Genomic DNA, 16,903 nt, shown 5'->3' on the forward strand with positions numbered 1-16,903 from the left:
TTCCTAACTTGAGCGGTGCAGTGTCTATCAACTTTATATATAATTTTAATATCTTGATAAAAAAAAGAGTCAAAATTTATCGTTTCAATCCAATAATAATATTAGTCACACGGTGATGCGAAAGTTTAAGTAATGATAAAGTATATTACGAGAACGTATTCAATAAAACCGGGAATTAAGACTTCAGGTCCATTGTCCAAATCTATAGACAAGAATATACCGCAATATAGAAGAGTCAAAGCATGGGAAAGGGACAAGAAGAACAAAGACGATTGGTTTAGAGATAAATATTCACATATTCATGCAGAAAGAAGAAGGAGAAAGGAGGGAAACAGCGCTTTCATATATGGACACAACAGTGTAGTGAGTGCATTGAATGATGCCAAGAGAGGACGTAAATTGTATTATCATGGAAAGAACATAAATGAAGAGATTGAAAAATTATGTGATAGGTCTGGAATTTGCATAGAGAAAGTCAGTAAACAGGAATTGAATGCATTGAGTGGTAACAATGTTCATAATAATCTGGTTTTAGAAGCAGCCCCATTGAAATTAGATACTGCGTCCAGTATTGACGTTTCGGATGATGCAATAGAAGTGCATACCATGTCTGATAATCAGAAGATTGTAAGAATGAATCGTGGGAACCCACTTGGTGTACTGATGGATAAAATCACAGACCCGTTTAATGTGGGATCAATAGTACGATCTTGTTTCTATATGGGTGTTGATTTTGCTCTAAGTGCCGGTAGTGTTAATGTCGAGAAAGGATTCTCGAGCACCATACACAAGGCGAGCAGTGGCGCCATTGAGAGCATTCCAGTTTACAATATTGATGATAAAGTGAAGTTCATCACTGCGATGAAAGATAAAGGATGGGTATTTGTTGCGGCTACTGTAGATAGTGATAATTCAGAGAAGAGAATCTTGATGGATGACTTACGAATTGTAGGCGGTACCTCTGGCGTGATTCTAGTTTTGGGCAGTGAAGGCCAAGGCATAAGTAAAAGAGTACAACATGAATGTGATTATACAGTAGAGATTCCAGTGAGGGCAAGGAAAAAGAATCGTTCGGTGGATTCATTGAACGTTGGAGTTGCTGCAGGTATACTGCTTGAGAAACTGACGGCAGAAAAGTAGTTTTTATTGTCCTGGGGGGGTAAATATCTCTTATAAATGGCCGTTGCGTAAATAAGATATGAATTTTGCATTGACTTGTATATAGAGAGGTACGTTGATCGCACGAATGTGTATATTTAACGAAATATAAAGCTGACAGACAGTATAGGCAGTATCGAGGATCTCAAATTCATCGGTCTGTGGCATTCCCTGTGGCATTGTGGAATGACACAATCGCGCCCCACAAATGCCACAGTATCTATTACCCTGCCACTCCACACTGCGAAATTTTTTCCTGCTGCCAAAAAGGAAATTTTTTGCCGCAGTTTCGAGCACAGAAACGGCCGCAGAAAATCACGCACCACCACTATTCTTTTTTTCTTTCCTTTTCGATTTCGTCACACATCACCAAGACCCGATCTAATATTGGCCACCAGGCTTTTTAATTTTAACATGCTGTCAAATACTCTTTGCTTTCTCGCTTTCTGTTTGTCTCTTATAAGAAGGTACAAACTTCTTTGATCCTCTCTGAGATAGTATTATTACTTGGGTTTTCTCTCTTGAATCTCAATTCCTAGTTAAGAACCAAAGATCATCATGTCTTCTGCTGCTGTAGCCACTAAGAAAAGCAATTCGCCTTCTGTTCAAAAATTCAAACGTCCTGATGTTGCTGTCAGAGATAAGAAATTAGAGACTTTAAATGTTCAATTGAAGAAGATTGATCAAGAAATAGCTCTATTAAAGAAACAAATCGATCAACATCAACCAAATGATTTGACTCTCAATGAAAGAAAGAAATTACAAGATGAAAATAAGGAAATCATCAAGAAGCAAGCTACTTTGAAGGAAAAAAGAAATAATATACACACACAAATTAAATCTTTAGATTCTCAAATCAAGAGAAAGACTAATGAAATCAATGAAAAATTGGGTAAACAAGCTAAAAAATCAAATTTTCAATCTGCTGATGATGTTAAAGTAAAAATTGATGAAATTGATCAGTTAATTGGTACAGGCAATTTATCAATTGTTGAAGAAAAATTAATGATTAAAGAAATTCAATCATTAAATAAATTAATTAAAGATTTAAAATTAATTGATCCAATAAAATCTTCAATTGATAATGATAAGACTAAAATTAATCAATTAAAAGATGAATTAAACAACGAATTGACACCACAAACTAAAGAATTATCTACTAAATTCGAATCAAATCAATTGAAGTTGAATTCTATCAATGAAAAGAGTCAATCTGTCTATGATAAGAGACAAACTGTCTATAATAAGCGTAATGCTTTATACAAGAAGCGTGATGAAGTTTACAGTCAAATTAGAAAGATTAGATCTGATTTCGATAATGAATTTAAAGCTTTCAAATTGAAGTTAGAAAAAGAACGTTTAAAGCGTGAACAAGATCAATTATTATCAAAATTATTAGAACAAAAGGAAAATGATATCACTAAATTAACTGAAAAATTAAACATGGCAAAGACACCAGCATTTACTTACGAAATTGAAGCCATTGAAAACTCTTTAGTTCATTTAGATCCAACTTACACAAAACCAACAAAGAATGTGTTATCTGGTTTCGAATCTGAACCCTCAAAAATTGAAAATAAAATCAATATTAAACAAGTCAATAATGATGATTTAGTCTTGGTTCAAAAAGCTGAAGTTGATCCATTCACCAGAAACACTGCTCCATCAAAATCTAAAAAATATAAGAAGAAGCAATCCAAATCAAATGAAAATACCGGTACTTCAGTTTTTAACAAGATTGATGGTAAATTCTCTCTAGAACCAACTTTAATTGCTACTCTTTCAGAATTAGATGTTGTTGTTCCAATCTCAAATGATGATGTCCAAAAGACTATTGATGAATTAAAGGCCAAGCATGAAGAACTCTTATCTAAGCAAGATGAAGCTACTGAACAAAATGTCAAAGAAGCTCAAAGTAAATTAGATGCTTTAGTCAAAGACTATGAAGCAAAGGAAGAAAAAATCAAAAAGGATTTAGAAGCTAAGAGACAAAAGGAAAAAGAACAACAGGAAAAAGAACAAGATGAAGAACAAAGTGAAAACAAACAACAATAATGAAATTGTTTTCTCATTTATGTAAAGCACAGTTTTTTTTTGTATCATTTTATAAATTTGTTCTAGAAAATAAATTGTAAATTAACATCTATAGGGTGTGAAGCTGATAATTGTGGTTTTTGAGAGTACTTTCCTCTCAATTCCTGTCTCATATTCTGTAACAGAGATAAATATGACTGTTGCGGTTGTAAATTCAAAACTTTGATAAATGCGTATGACATAGCACCAATATTCTGACCGTCTTCAACAGCATCTGCTGATGTCTGGTCATCCTTCGAACCTGACAACATTATAACGTCGGCGGCTGAGAATTTGATTTGTTTGACTCTATCTCTTATGCCAGTACTTGAATTTTTATTCCAAAATGATGACGCCATAGACCCCAACGATGTTATCATTCCCATATTATTGCCTGTAGCGTATGAAAGAGCAACATTCAGACCATCTTGACCTACATTTTTCCAAGCATTTGGCTCTTTGATAACACCTTTCGTTGAGTAACAGTATGGCAAATCAAGTGCACTACCTGAATGGCAGGAATCGAATAGCGCAGTCAACCTGACACCTTGCGGTAACGTACGTACCATAATTTCATGCATCTCATCATCGACAATATGACCAGCTGTCTGGAAATCCACCGGGTAAATGACACTATCAAATCCATCAACTTCATCGCCGTCTAAATCCTTGGTTTGTCCACCATGACCAGAATAGTGGAAAAAAAGTGTATCATTTGCCTGTACATTACTCACCAGCCAATACATTGCTCTGATCATATTCTCTCGTGTCGGGACCCGTACATATTCCCTATTATCATCGGTCAATATGACAATATCGTCTGGATTATAACCGTACTGAGTAGTTAAAAAATTGTAAATGTTCTGTGTATCATTGATACAACCTCGTAATTGATTTTGAGAGCCAATATAATTGATACCAACCAGCAGAGCCTTACGTTTCCCCGTACATTGCGAATATTGATACTTTGTATGTGGGTCTAATTCTGAATTGAAAGTCTGAGGTCTGATCGGCGGTGCTACCAATTGTTGGGGCTGAATATATCCAGCATACCGTTCATTGGCAGTATTATTATAATTATTAGCACTGTTGTTGTTATACGTGTATCTACCCTGACCTGGAAACATCTGTAGTCTTATTTCTTTACTTTATCTTCTCTTGTTATAGCATCTCAGTTCAAGCTAAGTTTTCCCTAATATCAAATTAGATTTTCGGACATCAAGTAATTCGAAAGTGATGATACTTGAATCATATTATACAAGGAACTGCGATAGTGACTCCAATATTAGTCTGGTTTTATAGCAGCAGTGATTCTGGTAACCATATTGGAGGCTAGAGGCATGTTCAGACTTACTTGGCTCTCTCGAAGGACTATTGTAACAGATCTATCTTCTGTTAAGCCCCGAAGAAGAATCATTCAATTTAAAGATAAACTGAATAAAGGTCCATCATTCCAGGACTTCTTAACTGGTAAGGCTCAGAATATTATATTTGATCCATTGGAAGAGATACGTCAAAATATGGATGATGATGAAATGAAGAAATTACCTTCATGGCTAAAAGTGCAGATTCCAAAAGGTAAAAATTTTACGAAAGTGCATAACGACTTAAAAGATTTGAAATTGACCACTGTATGTCAAGAAGCTAAATGTCCCAATATCGGCGAATGTTGGCGTGGGAAGGATAAGAGCAAGGCTACTGCTACCATCATGTTATTAGGTGATACCTGTACAAGAGGTTGCAGATTCTGTTCGGTGAAAACTAGTAGGAATCCGGCACCACCAGACCCTAAAGAACCAGAAAACACTGCTGAAGCTATTAGAAGGTGGGGACTCGGATATGTCGTGTTAACTACCGTAGATAGAGACGATTTGGCCGATGGAGGGGCCCACCATCTTGCTCAAACGGTAAGACTCATCAAAGAAAAAACTTCCAATAAAGTCTTGGTAGAGACATTATCTGGAGATTTTAGAGGAGATATGGAGATGGTTGATGTAATGGCAAGAAGCGGATTGGATGTTTACGCACATAATCTCGAGACTGTTGAAGAACTCACACCGCACGTAAGAGATAGAAGAGCCGGTTACAGACAGTCACTCGCTGTCTTGAAAAGAGCTAAGGAGACAGTGCCAACTTTACTTACGAAAAGCTCAATAATGTTAGGATTTGGTGAAACTGATGAACAACTTTTAAGAACTCTAAAAGACTTGAGAACTGTTGATTGCGATGTCGTTACATTTGGACAGTATATGAGACCTACAAAGAGACATATGAAAGTAGTAGAATACGTGCATCCTACAAAATTTGAATATTGGCAAAAAGTTGCAATGGATTTAGGATTTGTATATTGCGCCTCTGGTCCTTTAGTTAGATCATCCTATAAGGCTGGGGAATACTTTATTGAAAACGTACTGAAAAAAAGGAAGCTAGATAACTTGTGAATATATATATATAGCCTTTTTTGTACAATTTATTTATTGACTACCAGAATTCATTTATTTATTTTATCTATTTGATGAAGGCGAAGAGTGGTTATATAGATATGTTACCTGTATGACGGGAGAGAAATATTTAGCTTTTTTTTCTACTCTTTAGTTTCTAATATTTTTAATAGTTCTTGTTTTTCCCTTCTTTCGTTTTCAATTTGCTTATTCAATTGCTCAATTTCTTGGTTGAAGCCCTTATTTTCTAACGACAGCCTTTCAATTTCAGACTGATACTTTGATTCATAACTTTTTTTCAGTAGTTTGACCTTCTGTTCATGTTTTGAAGAGTATTTAACGTAAAGGTCATCTGCTAGGTTCTTCAACCTTTGAGTTATATCTCGTTCGTTGTGTTCCATCTTTTGTCTCCAGCTTGTTATCTGACTTTCAAGTGCCTTAATTTGTTCTTGACTGTCTTTATCTTTCAACTCAAAATCTTTCTTTAAAGTCTCAACCGCCGAATGATCTTCATGGGTATTTTGTTCAAAGCTTTCTAATTGTGATTTCAATTGTTCATTTACTTTTTTCAATTGAGTTATTTCATCGTAACCGCCCTTTAAAGATTTCTCTAGCGAATCGACCGTTTTATGTAAGGATTCTAACTCATCATTTCTCTCAACTTCAACATTTTTATTCTTGAGTTGAATACTTTCTAACTCTATTGATACCTTTTTATACTCTTCATCTTGCTTCAAACTTTCAGATTTCAAAATTTCGATTTCTTCATCTAACTTGCTATTTAGTTCCTGTAATTGGTCATTGGATTCTCTCAGGGATTCAATTTGGGAATTTAGCTCTGTAACCTCTGCCGTCCGAATGCTGGAGTTATCATTAACTTCTTCAAATTTGCTCTTTAAGGCGGTTAAATCATTTTCTAAGTTGGTTTTTGTACTATTTAAATTTTCTATTTCCTTTTGACAACTTTGTAATGATGAAATAGTTTCGTTTAATGCTGATATTTTAGATTCTAGAATTGAAACTTCATTTTCTTTATCGAGTTCAATTTTCTCTAATTTTTTCTGTAATTCTTTTCGTTCTTCTTGTAAGCTGTTGACTTCATTTAACAAGTCACTATTCTTATTTTCTTCTTTAGCTACACTTAGTAACTCATTCAATTCAGTTATTTGATTTTCCAATGATTCATTTCTAGAGGTGAGTTCACTGAATTGTTCCTTTATTTGAGCGAATTTCTCATCTGCGGAATCCTTTTCATTTTCCAATTCGGAAAACCTTGTTTCCCAGTTTTTCCCTTGATTGATAAGTTTTTCATTTTCGATAGATAAATTGTTAAGCAATTCTTTATTTTTCTTCAAAGCATCATTTTCACTTATTAAATTGTCGTATTTAGATTTCAGTAATGATTGGTTTGCATTCAATGTGTTAATTTCATTTTTAAATTCGGTCACTTTCACTTTTAGTTTTTCATTTTTACTGACTAGTTCATTATTCACTACTTGCATTTCATTCAATTTTGTAACTATTTCGTTTTTTTCAGTCATTAAGTTGTCAATTTCTTTCTTTTGATTAACGTATTCGTTGTTCAACCGATCAAAATTTAGTGAAATTTCATTTATTTTGGAATTTTTATCATAAACTTCCTTGTTTAATTCATTATTTCTCTTATTAACTAATTCTATTACTTTATTGAAATCATAATTTTCATCCTCCCCATTATCCGCAGAAGGTTTTACTGGAGTCAACTTATGACTGAATAATTCGTCAAGATTATCATTTTTCAAAGGCGATACACCTTCGATCATACTGATTGGAACAGGTGAACTCCTTTCATCATCAAATATATTGACATCTTCTTGTTTCAAATCTGGAACATCACTCAACTTTATCTTTTTATCAATATGGGTATTACTGTTGTTGTCATTACTATCTTTATTTGGCGAGCTTAAATCGATTTTCAGCGGCGAATGATTTAGCTGTACGTTACTATTGAACATTTGATTAATATCTAACTGTTCCAGTGTATTCGAAGCAGTGCCTCTTTCTTCATTATTTCTTCCAAAATCTAAAGATAGATTTGAATTATTTGAATCACACGTAGCGGCATTTCTCTTTTTAGCAGAAAGGCTGTGAGGGTATACTTTCAAATGGGAAATCGGTGTAACATTGTCTGAGCTGCTAATTTCATCCAAAACGTTCGTTATATTAGAAGGTGTAAGGTTGTGTTGCTCCTTTGAATTCGACAATATCGGAAGCTCATTCTCCCCGCTCTTCCTGACATTGGCATCAGTCTTTTGGCCTATAGTTTGTTTCAGTGGCGTCACTGGTACCTGATCGTAATCCATTGGAATGATAGCGTTCTTTTCTTATCTTCAACTGAAACTTATTACTGACTCTAACATGTTTTTCATTTGTTTATACATTTTTTAACTTTACGCGCCTTCGAAAATCTTTTTTGAGTGAAAAATCGATGAGGTTATAAAGCTTTAACTATGTTATTAATATATACAGTAGATAAAGACTAGAAGTGTATAGTGGGGAGTGAATTCGGTCCACTGCAATGAATGGAAAAGTTTGCCAGGCCTTTTTCTGGGTCTAAAATTGTCAATTGGAATGGATAATGGAGTGCATTTATTCTGATTTTTGCTTGGATGAATAAATATCATCTTTTGCATTTATCCACAGTTTATAGAATCCAATAAGGCCTGATACGAGTGACAGAACTCCGTAGGTCCCCTTTGGTATTATTTTAGCGTCGTATACTTTGAAAAAATCAATAGAATTTGCCATGAAATCGAATATTAATTTAGAGATTTCGAGGTGTATGACTTTTTTCTGTCTTTTAAGGTCATTTAGTTGAGCATAAATATCTATAGTATCATTGTAAAAAAGTTTGTTATTATTTGAAATTTGGAAATTGATTGCTTCTCTTTTAATCTTGATTAGAAGATTCAGTTCGAATTCCTTTTGTTGGTTTGTGTTTAATTGACTCAGATTATTTATTAAACTTAGAACGATATCATACTGCCAGGAAAGTACTTGATGTCTCGATATCCTTTCGTAGAAATATGGATTCGACCAAACTTTGAATTTATGTAACAGTACTAATTCATCACATATCGTATAATATAGATTAATCAGATCATTAATCTTGAATGTTTCATTTATGGACTGCAACGATAAATGCTTACGATTGGTATACAATTTTTTAATGGCTTTAATGAAATCCCACGTCAGAAATGGACTATTTCCGAATCTAAGGATGTATCGATACGTACTTAATTGACTTGAAATGTATGATAGCGTTTTAACGAATTTTTGCAAAAAGAATATGATTAGAAGCCTTGGTTTATTGACTAAAAGGTTCATAACGATATTGTTAACATTTGATTTGGAAATATATGATTTGGGTTTTGATTCTTTCTCAATGAATAGTATGATTAAATCCAGAGTGTATTTGACGATCTTAGCAAATTTATCTTTCCCACTAAGAGAATTAAGAAGATATTGCAATATTTCCAAATTCGTAACGGTAATTTTAGTCATATCCTTTACGTTTGGAATGGTAACGTTATTGCTATTATTATTATTATTTGATTCATCCTTCCTCGGTGATAAAATCTTTAATTCCTCGACAAAATTGTCACTGTCACCACTTATATTATGGTACGTATTATGGTATTGGTAGTTTCCTGTACCGTACGAATCCATCGCTACAGACACTAAACTCTCTCTCTCTCTCTCTCTCTTACACTCAATAGAATCCACCTTAATCTGTCGATTGTATTGATTTTATTTACTCTGAGAACAGCTGCTTTAACGGCGTAAATAAACAGCGAAACAAAAAAAAAAGAGTAATTTTTTAAAAAGCAAATTAGCGCCGCTCTGTTTCGATCAGAGGACATCAGGGTTATGAGCCCTGCGCGCTTCCACTGCGCCACGGCGCTTCTAATTTGTGATTTTTTTGTTGGAGTGAGGAAACCCAATGGATCTGCCACAACATGAAGACACCCCAAATTTAAAAGATACGTTACATCTGAGACAGGGAAAGAGACAATTTTTACTTTTCATCTATTTTCCTAGTGCTGGAACTATCTGTCGTTTTGCAATTGATTAACAGCTATGATAACAAACTTATAGCAAAAATATAACAAAGATTTAAACTACATCAGGATGGATCGAGACGTAAACCAGCAAAACCAAGGTAACGCAGGGCGAAGGATGTGGTATTCTTGTTAAGAATGAGAAAGGGCTACATATTTTAGAGTCAGAATGAAAAACAAATGACTGTACAAGGTGAGAGAGATCTAGAAACGGATAAACATGAAAGAGAGCTTCAAAGTTTATTGGGTCCTTATAATATCTTCTTAATTAATTAGTCCATATAAAAACAGCGGTACTTTTGAAGTATACTGAATAAACTCTCATTACTTCTTACTTGAAAAACAAGCCTGAATCACCATTTAAAAATCAGCCAGAGATCCTTCCCTACGTCGCTCAGATGAAAAATTGGAGATTATATCAATGCTGTAATATCATAAAAGCTTATTACAATGCTTCTTCCGGAACCATAACCCTGTTTACTGCGGTACGATCTTGCGGGTCTTTCACTCTGGAATTACCTCTACTGTCAGAAAGTATGAAGAGCTGACGCGAACCTGAGCCACTCCTTAGCAAAGTTCAGCCCTTGTCTGTAAGGACTATACAGCGGAGTACCACTGAATACAGTCACTCTTGATAAGTGTACATTCTTCTCGACTCCATAATAGGACTCTTTACGCATTCTTGAACAGTAGACATTGACGCCCGTCACAATAAATACACCTTAATCAGACCACCGCATTATCGCCAAAACACACAACCACCATCATCATCATCACTAGGAGACAGTTCCATGTACAGAAGGGTGCCCACCACCATCAACTGGCCGCTATTCATTTGAATTCAGTTGGCGCTAGTGGTATATGCATCGTGTGATACGAACCCTACTTTATCTCTCTTTAGGGTTGGATTATCGGAAAGTTTTTGGTTTTACTGTCAATTGAATTGACCAGAAAGTTGATATAAATTTTGATTGACATATGGAAGAGACCAGACAGTTTAGTGTAATCTATAGACAGCTTAGAGACAATCTTTGGGTAATAGCGTTGGGAGAAAATGGTGACTTCAATAACTAGAAAACTTTTGAGAGATTGGAAGTTTCTCATGCGTCATAATAATGATATGATGCAAGATAATAAAACCTTTTTCTATCTTTCGCCACAGGATTCAAATTTGCATATTTGGCATGTGGTATTGATTGACCCAACTACAAAATCTGAAGTTTACATACTGCTCTATTTCACTGATCCTTCGAATGAAAATGTTATGCAAAATAGTCCAGGTGATAATATATCTTCAAGTCATAATATCGTCATCCTAATGAGATGTTTAACTCCAAGCAGTGTTTTTCCCATAAATAAAAACATCTCTTTGAATCATCTGAGTTCATATCTTCTTTCTAAGGGTTTCAGACCTTTTTTAATGGAACTTTGGCACATCTTTTTCGACAATAGCCATAATATTAGCATAGAAAATGCAAGGTTATTGCATGCTTGGAATCGAATCATGTATAAGGACTTTAAATTGCATTTCCCATTTCTAATGGGCAACTTACGACAAGGAGATTATCAAATGGTTAAAAATTTGTCGAAGAATCTGTCAAATAATGTGGATCTAAATATCTTTCTCCATCAAAATGCTAATTCTATAGTCACTCCATGTGAAAATAACATTCAACATCATTCTACAAACATTCATGCTGAGACAAATTCTCATCCCTCTACGAAAAGACAACGATTAGATTTATTTAAGTTCATTTCTAATAAGCATGATCCCAATGACAATACTAGTTTACCAAGAAAACTGAGATAACTTCAAAAAAAAAAATGCATAATATATATTCATTCAACTTACTTTACATAGGACATCGTTTGTTTTTTTATATCTTATATACGTGTCTTTCAATTATATTTATAATTTTATCACATTAATTCGTGCATCATTAAACTTCATTTAGAATGGCTCAAGATAGTCTTTACCATCTCGTTACCTATCTTATTAGCCTCTGAAAACATTGGTTGGAAAAATTCTTGTGTGGTTTCAAATTGTTTCTTATATAAATCAAAACTTTGGAATGAAACAATCGAGCTCCATTTTCTCGCTGCAACAATAAATTCTAAATCATCTCTTCTAAAAGATTTGTTATCGTACACTGCATCAATCGTTTGGTTCAATAAATCATCATTTAAAAATAGATACTCTGTAACACCTAGAAATATTCTAAAAAGAGGTGTCGAACAAATCATATGATCGTATGGATTTATTTTCAATTTGTACCAAGAATCAACGATCGATAGTAACGAAAGGTGAGAATTTGGAACTGTCGTCTTACTAGTATTTGTCATACCATTTGATAACGAAAATTTCTCCAAGATAGAATCATCTAATAGCAATAGACCCTTATGGTGGCCAAATACAAATTCCTTAGCCTTTTTAATTCTTTCAGTCAACTCAGGTTTCTTATCCTTGTCTAAGAAGAGAGTAAATAGTTCGGTGGCACTTGTAGCGTATTGTAAAATCTGTTGGTGCGCATGTGGATTCGTGATTGCCAATCCCGCATAGACGTGCCATTTATTTGAATAAATTCTCAATGAGATGTTAACTTTGACGTTCTCAATGCCACCGTACCATTTATTATCGTCCAACTTCCATGGATAAACTTTTAATTCAGCCCAAGCAGCCCCCATTGAAAGAAAAGCTGCATGAGTCACAGCTTGTGTGTCGGCTGTAATTCTGTCATGTTCCTGATAAGTGAGATAGACATGCTTGCTTTTTAAGCAGGAGACTAAGGACTCAACAAATCTGAAAGAATCTGGTTTAGTCGATTTATGGTTAATTAGAACCAATGGTTGGCCCTCTGTGCTAATCTTCGGACCATGTAAAGAGTGAATCGTTATAATCTCGATGTCTTCTGGTAAATATTTCTCGAAAGCTTTGATTTCATCATTTTTACAACTTGTTTGACCCCCAACAATAGATCCAAGTTTCGTTGATGGGCCATAAAGTGAAGCAATTTTCGCAATATTAGACGTTTCAACACTATAAATGACATAATCACTGATTCTAGAGACATAGTGACCGTTCGGTAGTACTTTGAATCGAGAATTGGAATATTTAGCCTTCACATCTTCATAAATTTCTTCTCTATCGCATGCCACTACATTCCAACCGTTTTCTGAAAAGTTGGTGGCATATAGCAAGCCCATATCACCTAGACCTATAATACCAATGGTCTTTGTTCTCTTCCATTCATCGATCTCAGCTTTTGATGCTACACTACTCATCCTATTGTATCACTCAACTTGGGTTCCGATTAACCATTTTGTGATTCATCATAGTAAAGGAAAAATTAGCTTCGCTTTTAAAATTGGGTTATGCTTTCTCGATGAGCTTTCATCGATTTATTCTAATAGATATACAGAATATACACATGTCGTCTACACATAGATCTTCACTCGCAGTCCGCTGATGGTACGTTTCTTTAAAGTCGTTTCGAGATCTTCGGTGGACACGGGACTTTCTTCGTTATCCTCTGTGGCAATCTCATCAATTACGTCGACCGAAGTTGTGATGATCTCCACCTTTCGCTGCTTCTTCGTTTGGAAATAGCAAGCTATGGATAGCGTCTTCTCTACGGCTTTCCCCATTCCCATTATCGTTATATACTTAATATTTGCCGGTTTAGGATCCTGTAATTTCTTTGAAATGCGCTTAATTGCACTAATGTACGGTGTCTTTGATTTGATATATATAGTAGATTTTATCTCGATATGCGATGATTCCTTTACTGTAGGATACTTTCTTACCAGTTTCGTCTTCATTGTGTGGGCCGTACTGTTGCTGCTGTAGTTTCTAACTCGGTGCTTCATCCATCGATCAATGAGTGTTCTATACATCTTTCAATATGAAATTTTCATTGGTGAGGGCCCCTCCGGTCTGCAGAAATAATTAATTTAACTAGTAGAAAAAGAGACAGACATCATCTCCAATTGATATTAGCCATCGACACAGCTGGTTATACCCCTTTGAAAGTTTTGCCATGAGTTCCAGAGATGTTATAAAAGAGACTGAGTATCATGCCAGATTTTCTATATGTGGGTCTAGAGACAGTTCGCGGATTTTAACTGGCGATGTACCTTTTGAAATAATAAAAGCTCTTTCCAATGTGTACCCGATTCTGCTCATTTTGGATAGTTGGTTGGATTGTATACTATGGACAACTGGGGATACAGCATTAAATCTCATTAATCTTCTCTTAGTGTGCATTTCTTTGAAATTTGCTGCAAGCGACACAACGGGCTCAATCTACGAAATTAGGAATCTATATATTGAATCTGCCATTTTTTTTGTCCTGAAATTATTAAGTTTCCAATTTCTACTCATTTCATCCATTTATTATGTCAATTCTGTCCAGGTTGATTTGAATAGATTTGAATCACCAACTGTAGACGAAATAGTCTCAACAGCAGATAGTGTCGTCAACAAATTGCGGCTAATCCATTCTCAGGTAACAAATTTAATCAAAATCGAAAATTTTAAAGAGCTCATCCTTTTTTGCATTGTATTATCTCCATTGCAATGGATATTATTGCAATTTGTTCAACTTGACACATATCTGATTTTTGTCGTAGCAGCATGTTCCTTATATCATTCTAACTGGATTCAAGTTACCATGAGAGTGATTTGGAAATGTATTTACGTCAGGATGGCGTGTTACAAACACTTGAAACGCTACATCAGTCCCAAATTGAAAAATATTACAACGAGACAAATTTGGAAGTCAAAAATGACCGGCAGAGATGATCTTCATTCAGTTACTCTCAGAATAAAAAATACAGCTAACATTAACGACGAGTTAATCAAAACTTTATTATTAAATAGGATTGGTACTGGGGAAAGTGAAGAGTACTTGGAAAACGTTTCTGAAAAGGAATTGCTACAGGTGGAATGTAACGTCATTGAATTCGAATTCATTGAGAATCAAAGAAAATGGGGCCCAAACGGATGGATGCCAAAGCTACTGCCATACGAAGGGACAAACTTTACTTTTAGCTCATCAGAGAATAAGACGCTGTACAGATATAATGAAACACCTATAATATTTCAGGAATATATTCCTCCAAATTACTATTGGTTGGAAGATGACTGGACTAAGAAATTGTGGAAATACTATGATACAAAGTGGTCATTTATTGGACTGAATGATTCTCCTGAATGTTTCACAAGATCCCGAGAGTGGAATAGAAGGGCATATTCCATAAGAGACAATTGAATGTCACCAAAAGATAAAGGTCTCTCAATTATTCTGAAAATTCTCTTTGCTTTAAACATGCCACTAATATTGCATTATCTTTATTTCAGTAGTTTCTTATCGCTTTTCATTGTTCTACTAATTAATATATATATATATATATATTCTTTCTCAATTATAAAAAAGATAACCATCTAAGCAAGTATTATTGTTTAGGCTCTGGGGCATAGTTACTCTATTTCTATCCCTGTGAGGTGGAAGTTATGTTACGAACTTCTGTGATATCAAATTTTGTCACCAAAAGTTCTTCAGATTAAATGATATCACTTAAATCGTCCATTGCCATTAGCTCCTGCGGTAGTTAAAAAAATGTTTACACTATATTTGCTTCGTGGATTGTTTGCTCAAACTTGTGAGTACACAATACTTTTGATTATCCATATATGTTCGCTGACCTAAATATAAATAGTTAAGCATAGTATACACGAAAAAAATAAAAATGGACGAGTCCGGAATCGAACCGAAGACCTCTCCCATGCTAAGGGAGCGCGCTACCAACTACGCCACACGCCCGTAATTTCAGGTTAAGGAAATGATTAATAAAACATTAAATGACACAATCTGCACTTGAAAATCACGTGCTTCTATCGTGCAGTCCTGTCGTACAATACTATGAACGCACATCTAAGTCGAGAACGAACGAAACCCATTTTTGGATCTCTAATATTATTTTTTATAGATTTAGGTAAAGAGGACGGGACATTAGCCCACCAAAACCCAGGGCCTAAGTACCCACTTGGCTTGTACTAGTCATTTCATATTATTTCCGAAAAGGGGAAATATTGATTTTTAACTTTGTAGTTTGATTCTGATTTCACACTTCATTTTTTTGGCATGCTACAACTAACTCATATATCTTATTTTTTACTCAATGTCATCGATCAGCGGCTGCATAGGAGAGGAAAAGGCTATTGTCGGTTATGGTAGCACCTGGGTGTTTCTTCCATTTTAAATGAAGCGAAGAGCTCTAAACAAGCTCCTTTCGAGAACAATTTTGAAAATGCCCCAAATGGAGTATCGATATGTTCAAACGGACCCAAATATGCCATTTATGCAACTATTCATGATGCCTACATCAAGACATACGATGTATTGTAATCCTCACCAGGATATGCTATCATATGGCGGCACTTTCGGCTTGGAAATCAATTTATACATTGCAAGCCAAGGTGGGCGCAATATCAATATGGTTTTCCAATTCCAGGGAAACAATTGCCGGTGTGAGTTAAATCACGCCCCCCTTCTAATCAACTACCAGGCATTGAGTTGGCGCCTGATACAAGGTCTTAGAAAAGTTCCATTCCAATCCTATCCAGTGGCCAAATGCCGGACTGTTACAGATATCTCATTTACACAGCATAGCAGTTGTAGTGAAAGTATGGCAGACCTTACTATGATCACAACTGTAGATGAGTTTGAGACATAGTTAAGAAAATTTTGCCGTTTCTTTTAGGAACGCAATTTAGGTCACACTATCCCAGATAAAAAAGGTTGTACTACTGGGGTATTAGACCGTGAAAGGGTGTGCATTACACAGACTTTCAATTGTTTCATACCTACTAAATACCACACCAAGTGGTTCAAAGATATGCTATGTGTCCACCACTACGAACCATCCGATGTGATTATGAATGTCCTCAGTAAGACAGACAGAAACGAACCGGGACAAGATATTTATGATGAATAAGCGAATGTCTCTTATGATGGAAAAATTGATGTTTTCGTCTTCAAAAAAAAATTCAACTTTAGTGAGAAAGGCTGTTGAACATGATCTTATGATCCCAGAGAAGATCATCGTCAAACGAATCGTTGACAACTTGAA

The 16,903-nt window shown here is 35.0% G+C and overlaps 10 protein-coding genes and 2 non-coding genes across 12 annotated transcripts; 5 read left to right on the plus strand and 7 right to left on the minus strand.

Annotated features, from left to right (window-relative positions):
* Positions 1 to 132: 132 nt before the first annotated feature.
* Positions 133 to 1,140, plus strand: MRM1 (Mrm1p; the record flags this gene model as incomplete). Its single annotated transcript, XM_003958325.1, has 1 exon — positions 133 to 1,140. The coding sequence occupies one exon, from the start codon at positions 133 to 135 to the stop codon at positions 1,138 to 1,140; it is 1,008 nt and encodes a 335-aa protein (XP_003958374.1).
* A 576-nt stretch (positions 1,141 to 1,716) lies between these two features.
* Positions 1,717 to 3,213, plus strand: BFR1 (Bfr1p; the record flags this gene model as incomplete). Its single annotated transcript, XM_003958326.1, has 1 exon — positions 1,717 to 3,213. One exon carries the CDS (start codon positions 1,717 to 1,719, stop codon positions 3,211 to 3,213), a length of 1,497 nt encoding a protein of 498 aa, XP_003958375.1.
* A 62-nt stretch (positions 3,214 to 3,275) lies between these two features.
* On the minus strand, positions 3,276 to 4,358 carry MCA1 (Ca(2+)-dependent cysteine protease MCA1; the record flags this gene model as incomplete). Its single annotated transcript, XM_003958327.1, has 1 exon — positions 3,276 to 4,358. One exon carries the CDS (start codon positions 4,356 to 4,358, stop codon positions 3,276 to 3,278), a length of 1,083 nt encoding a protein of 360 aa, XP_003958376.1.
* A 213-nt stretch (positions 4,359 to 4,571) lies between these two features.
* On the plus strand, positions 4,572 to 5,672 carry LIP5 (lipoate synthase; the record flags this gene model as incomplete). The annotated part of the gene is made up of 1 exon (XM_003958328.1): positions 4,572 to 5,672. The coding sequence occupies one exon, from the start codon at positions 4,572 to 4,574 to the stop codon at positions 5,670 to 5,672; it is 1,101 nt and encodes a 366-aa protein (XP_003958377.1).
* Positions 5,673 to 5,815: 143 nt separating this feature from the next.
* On the minus strand, positions 5,816 to 8,014 carry SLK19 (Slk19p; the record flags this gene model as incomplete). Its single annotated transcript, XM_003958329.1, has 1 exon — positions 5,816 to 8,014. One exon carries the CDS (start codon positions 8,012 to 8,014, stop codon positions 5,816 to 5,818), a length of 2,199 nt encoding a protein of 732 aa, XP_003958378.1.
* A 286-nt stretch (positions 8,015 to 8,300) lies between these two features.
* Positions 8,301 to 9,380, minus strand: KAFR0G02100 (uncharacterized protein; the record flags this gene model as incomplete). The annotated part of the gene is made up of 1 exon (XM_003958330.1): positions 8,301 to 9,380. The coding sequence occupies one exon, from the start codon at positions 9,378 to 9,380 to the stop codon at positions 8,301 to 8,303; it is 1,080 nt and encodes a 359-aa protein (XP_003958379.1).
* Positions 9,381 to 9,544: 164 nt separating this feature from the next.
* On the minus strand, positions 9,545 to 9,616 carry KAFR0Gtrna9M. The gene has a single exon. It is a non-coding gene; the product is annotated as a tRNA-Met (tRNA).
* Positions 9,617 to 10,826: 1,210 nt separating this feature from the next.
* UBS1 (Ubs1p) lies at positions 10,827 to 11,582 on the plus strand (the record flags this gene model as incomplete). The annotated part of the gene is made up of 1 exon (XM_003958331.1): positions 10,827 to 11,582. The coding sequence occupies one exon, from the start codon at positions 10,827 to 10,829 to the stop codon at positions 11,580 to 11,582; it is 756 nt and encodes a 251-aa protein (XP_003958380.1).
* Positions 11,583 to 11,719: 137 nt separating this feature from the next.
* On the minus strand, positions 11,720 to 13,054 carry TYR1 (prephenate dehydrogenase (NADP(+)); the record flags this gene model as incomplete). Its single annotated transcript, XM_003958332.1, has 1 exon — positions 11,720 to 13,054. The coding sequence occupies one exon, from the start codon at positions 13,052 to 13,054 to the stop codon at positions 11,720 to 11,722; it is 1,335 nt and encodes a 444-aa protein (XP_003958381.1).
* Positions 13,055 to 13,207: 153 nt separating this feature from the next.
* POP7 (ribonuclease P/MRP protein subunit POP7) lies at positions 13,208 to 13,639 on the minus strand (the record flags this gene model as incomplete). The annotated part of the gene is made up of 1 exon (XM_003958333.1): positions 13,208 to 13,639. The coding sequence occupies one exon, from the start codon at positions 13,637 to 13,639 to the stop codon at positions 13,208 to 13,210; it is 432 nt and encodes a 143-aa protein (XP_003958382.1).
* Positions 13,640 to 13,809: 170 nt separating this feature from the next.
* On the plus strand, positions 13,810 to 15,042 carry PEX32 (Pex32p; the record flags this gene model as incomplete). Its single annotated transcript, XM_003958334.1, has 1 exon — positions 13,810 to 15,042. One exon carries the CDS (start codon positions 13,810 to 13,812, stop codon positions 15,040 to 15,042), a length of 1,233 nt encoding a protein of 410 aa, XP_003958383.1.
* A 479-nt stretch (positions 15,043 to 15,521) lies between these two features.
* KAFR0Gtrna16A lies at positions 15,522 to 15,594 on the minus strand. Its single transcript has one exon. It is a non-coding gene; the product is annotated as a tRNA-Ala (tRNA).
* Between the last annotated feature and the right edge of the window lie 1,309 nt (positions 15,595 to 16,903).

The sequence above is a fragment of the Kazachstania africana genome, chromosome 7 (genome assembly GCF_000304475.1).
Source record: "Kazachstania africana CBS 2517 chromosome 7, complete genome".
NCBI classification, from domain to species: Eukaryota; Fungi; Ascomycota; class Saccharomycetes; order Saccharomycetales; family Saccharomycetaceae; genus Kazachstania; species Kazachstania africana.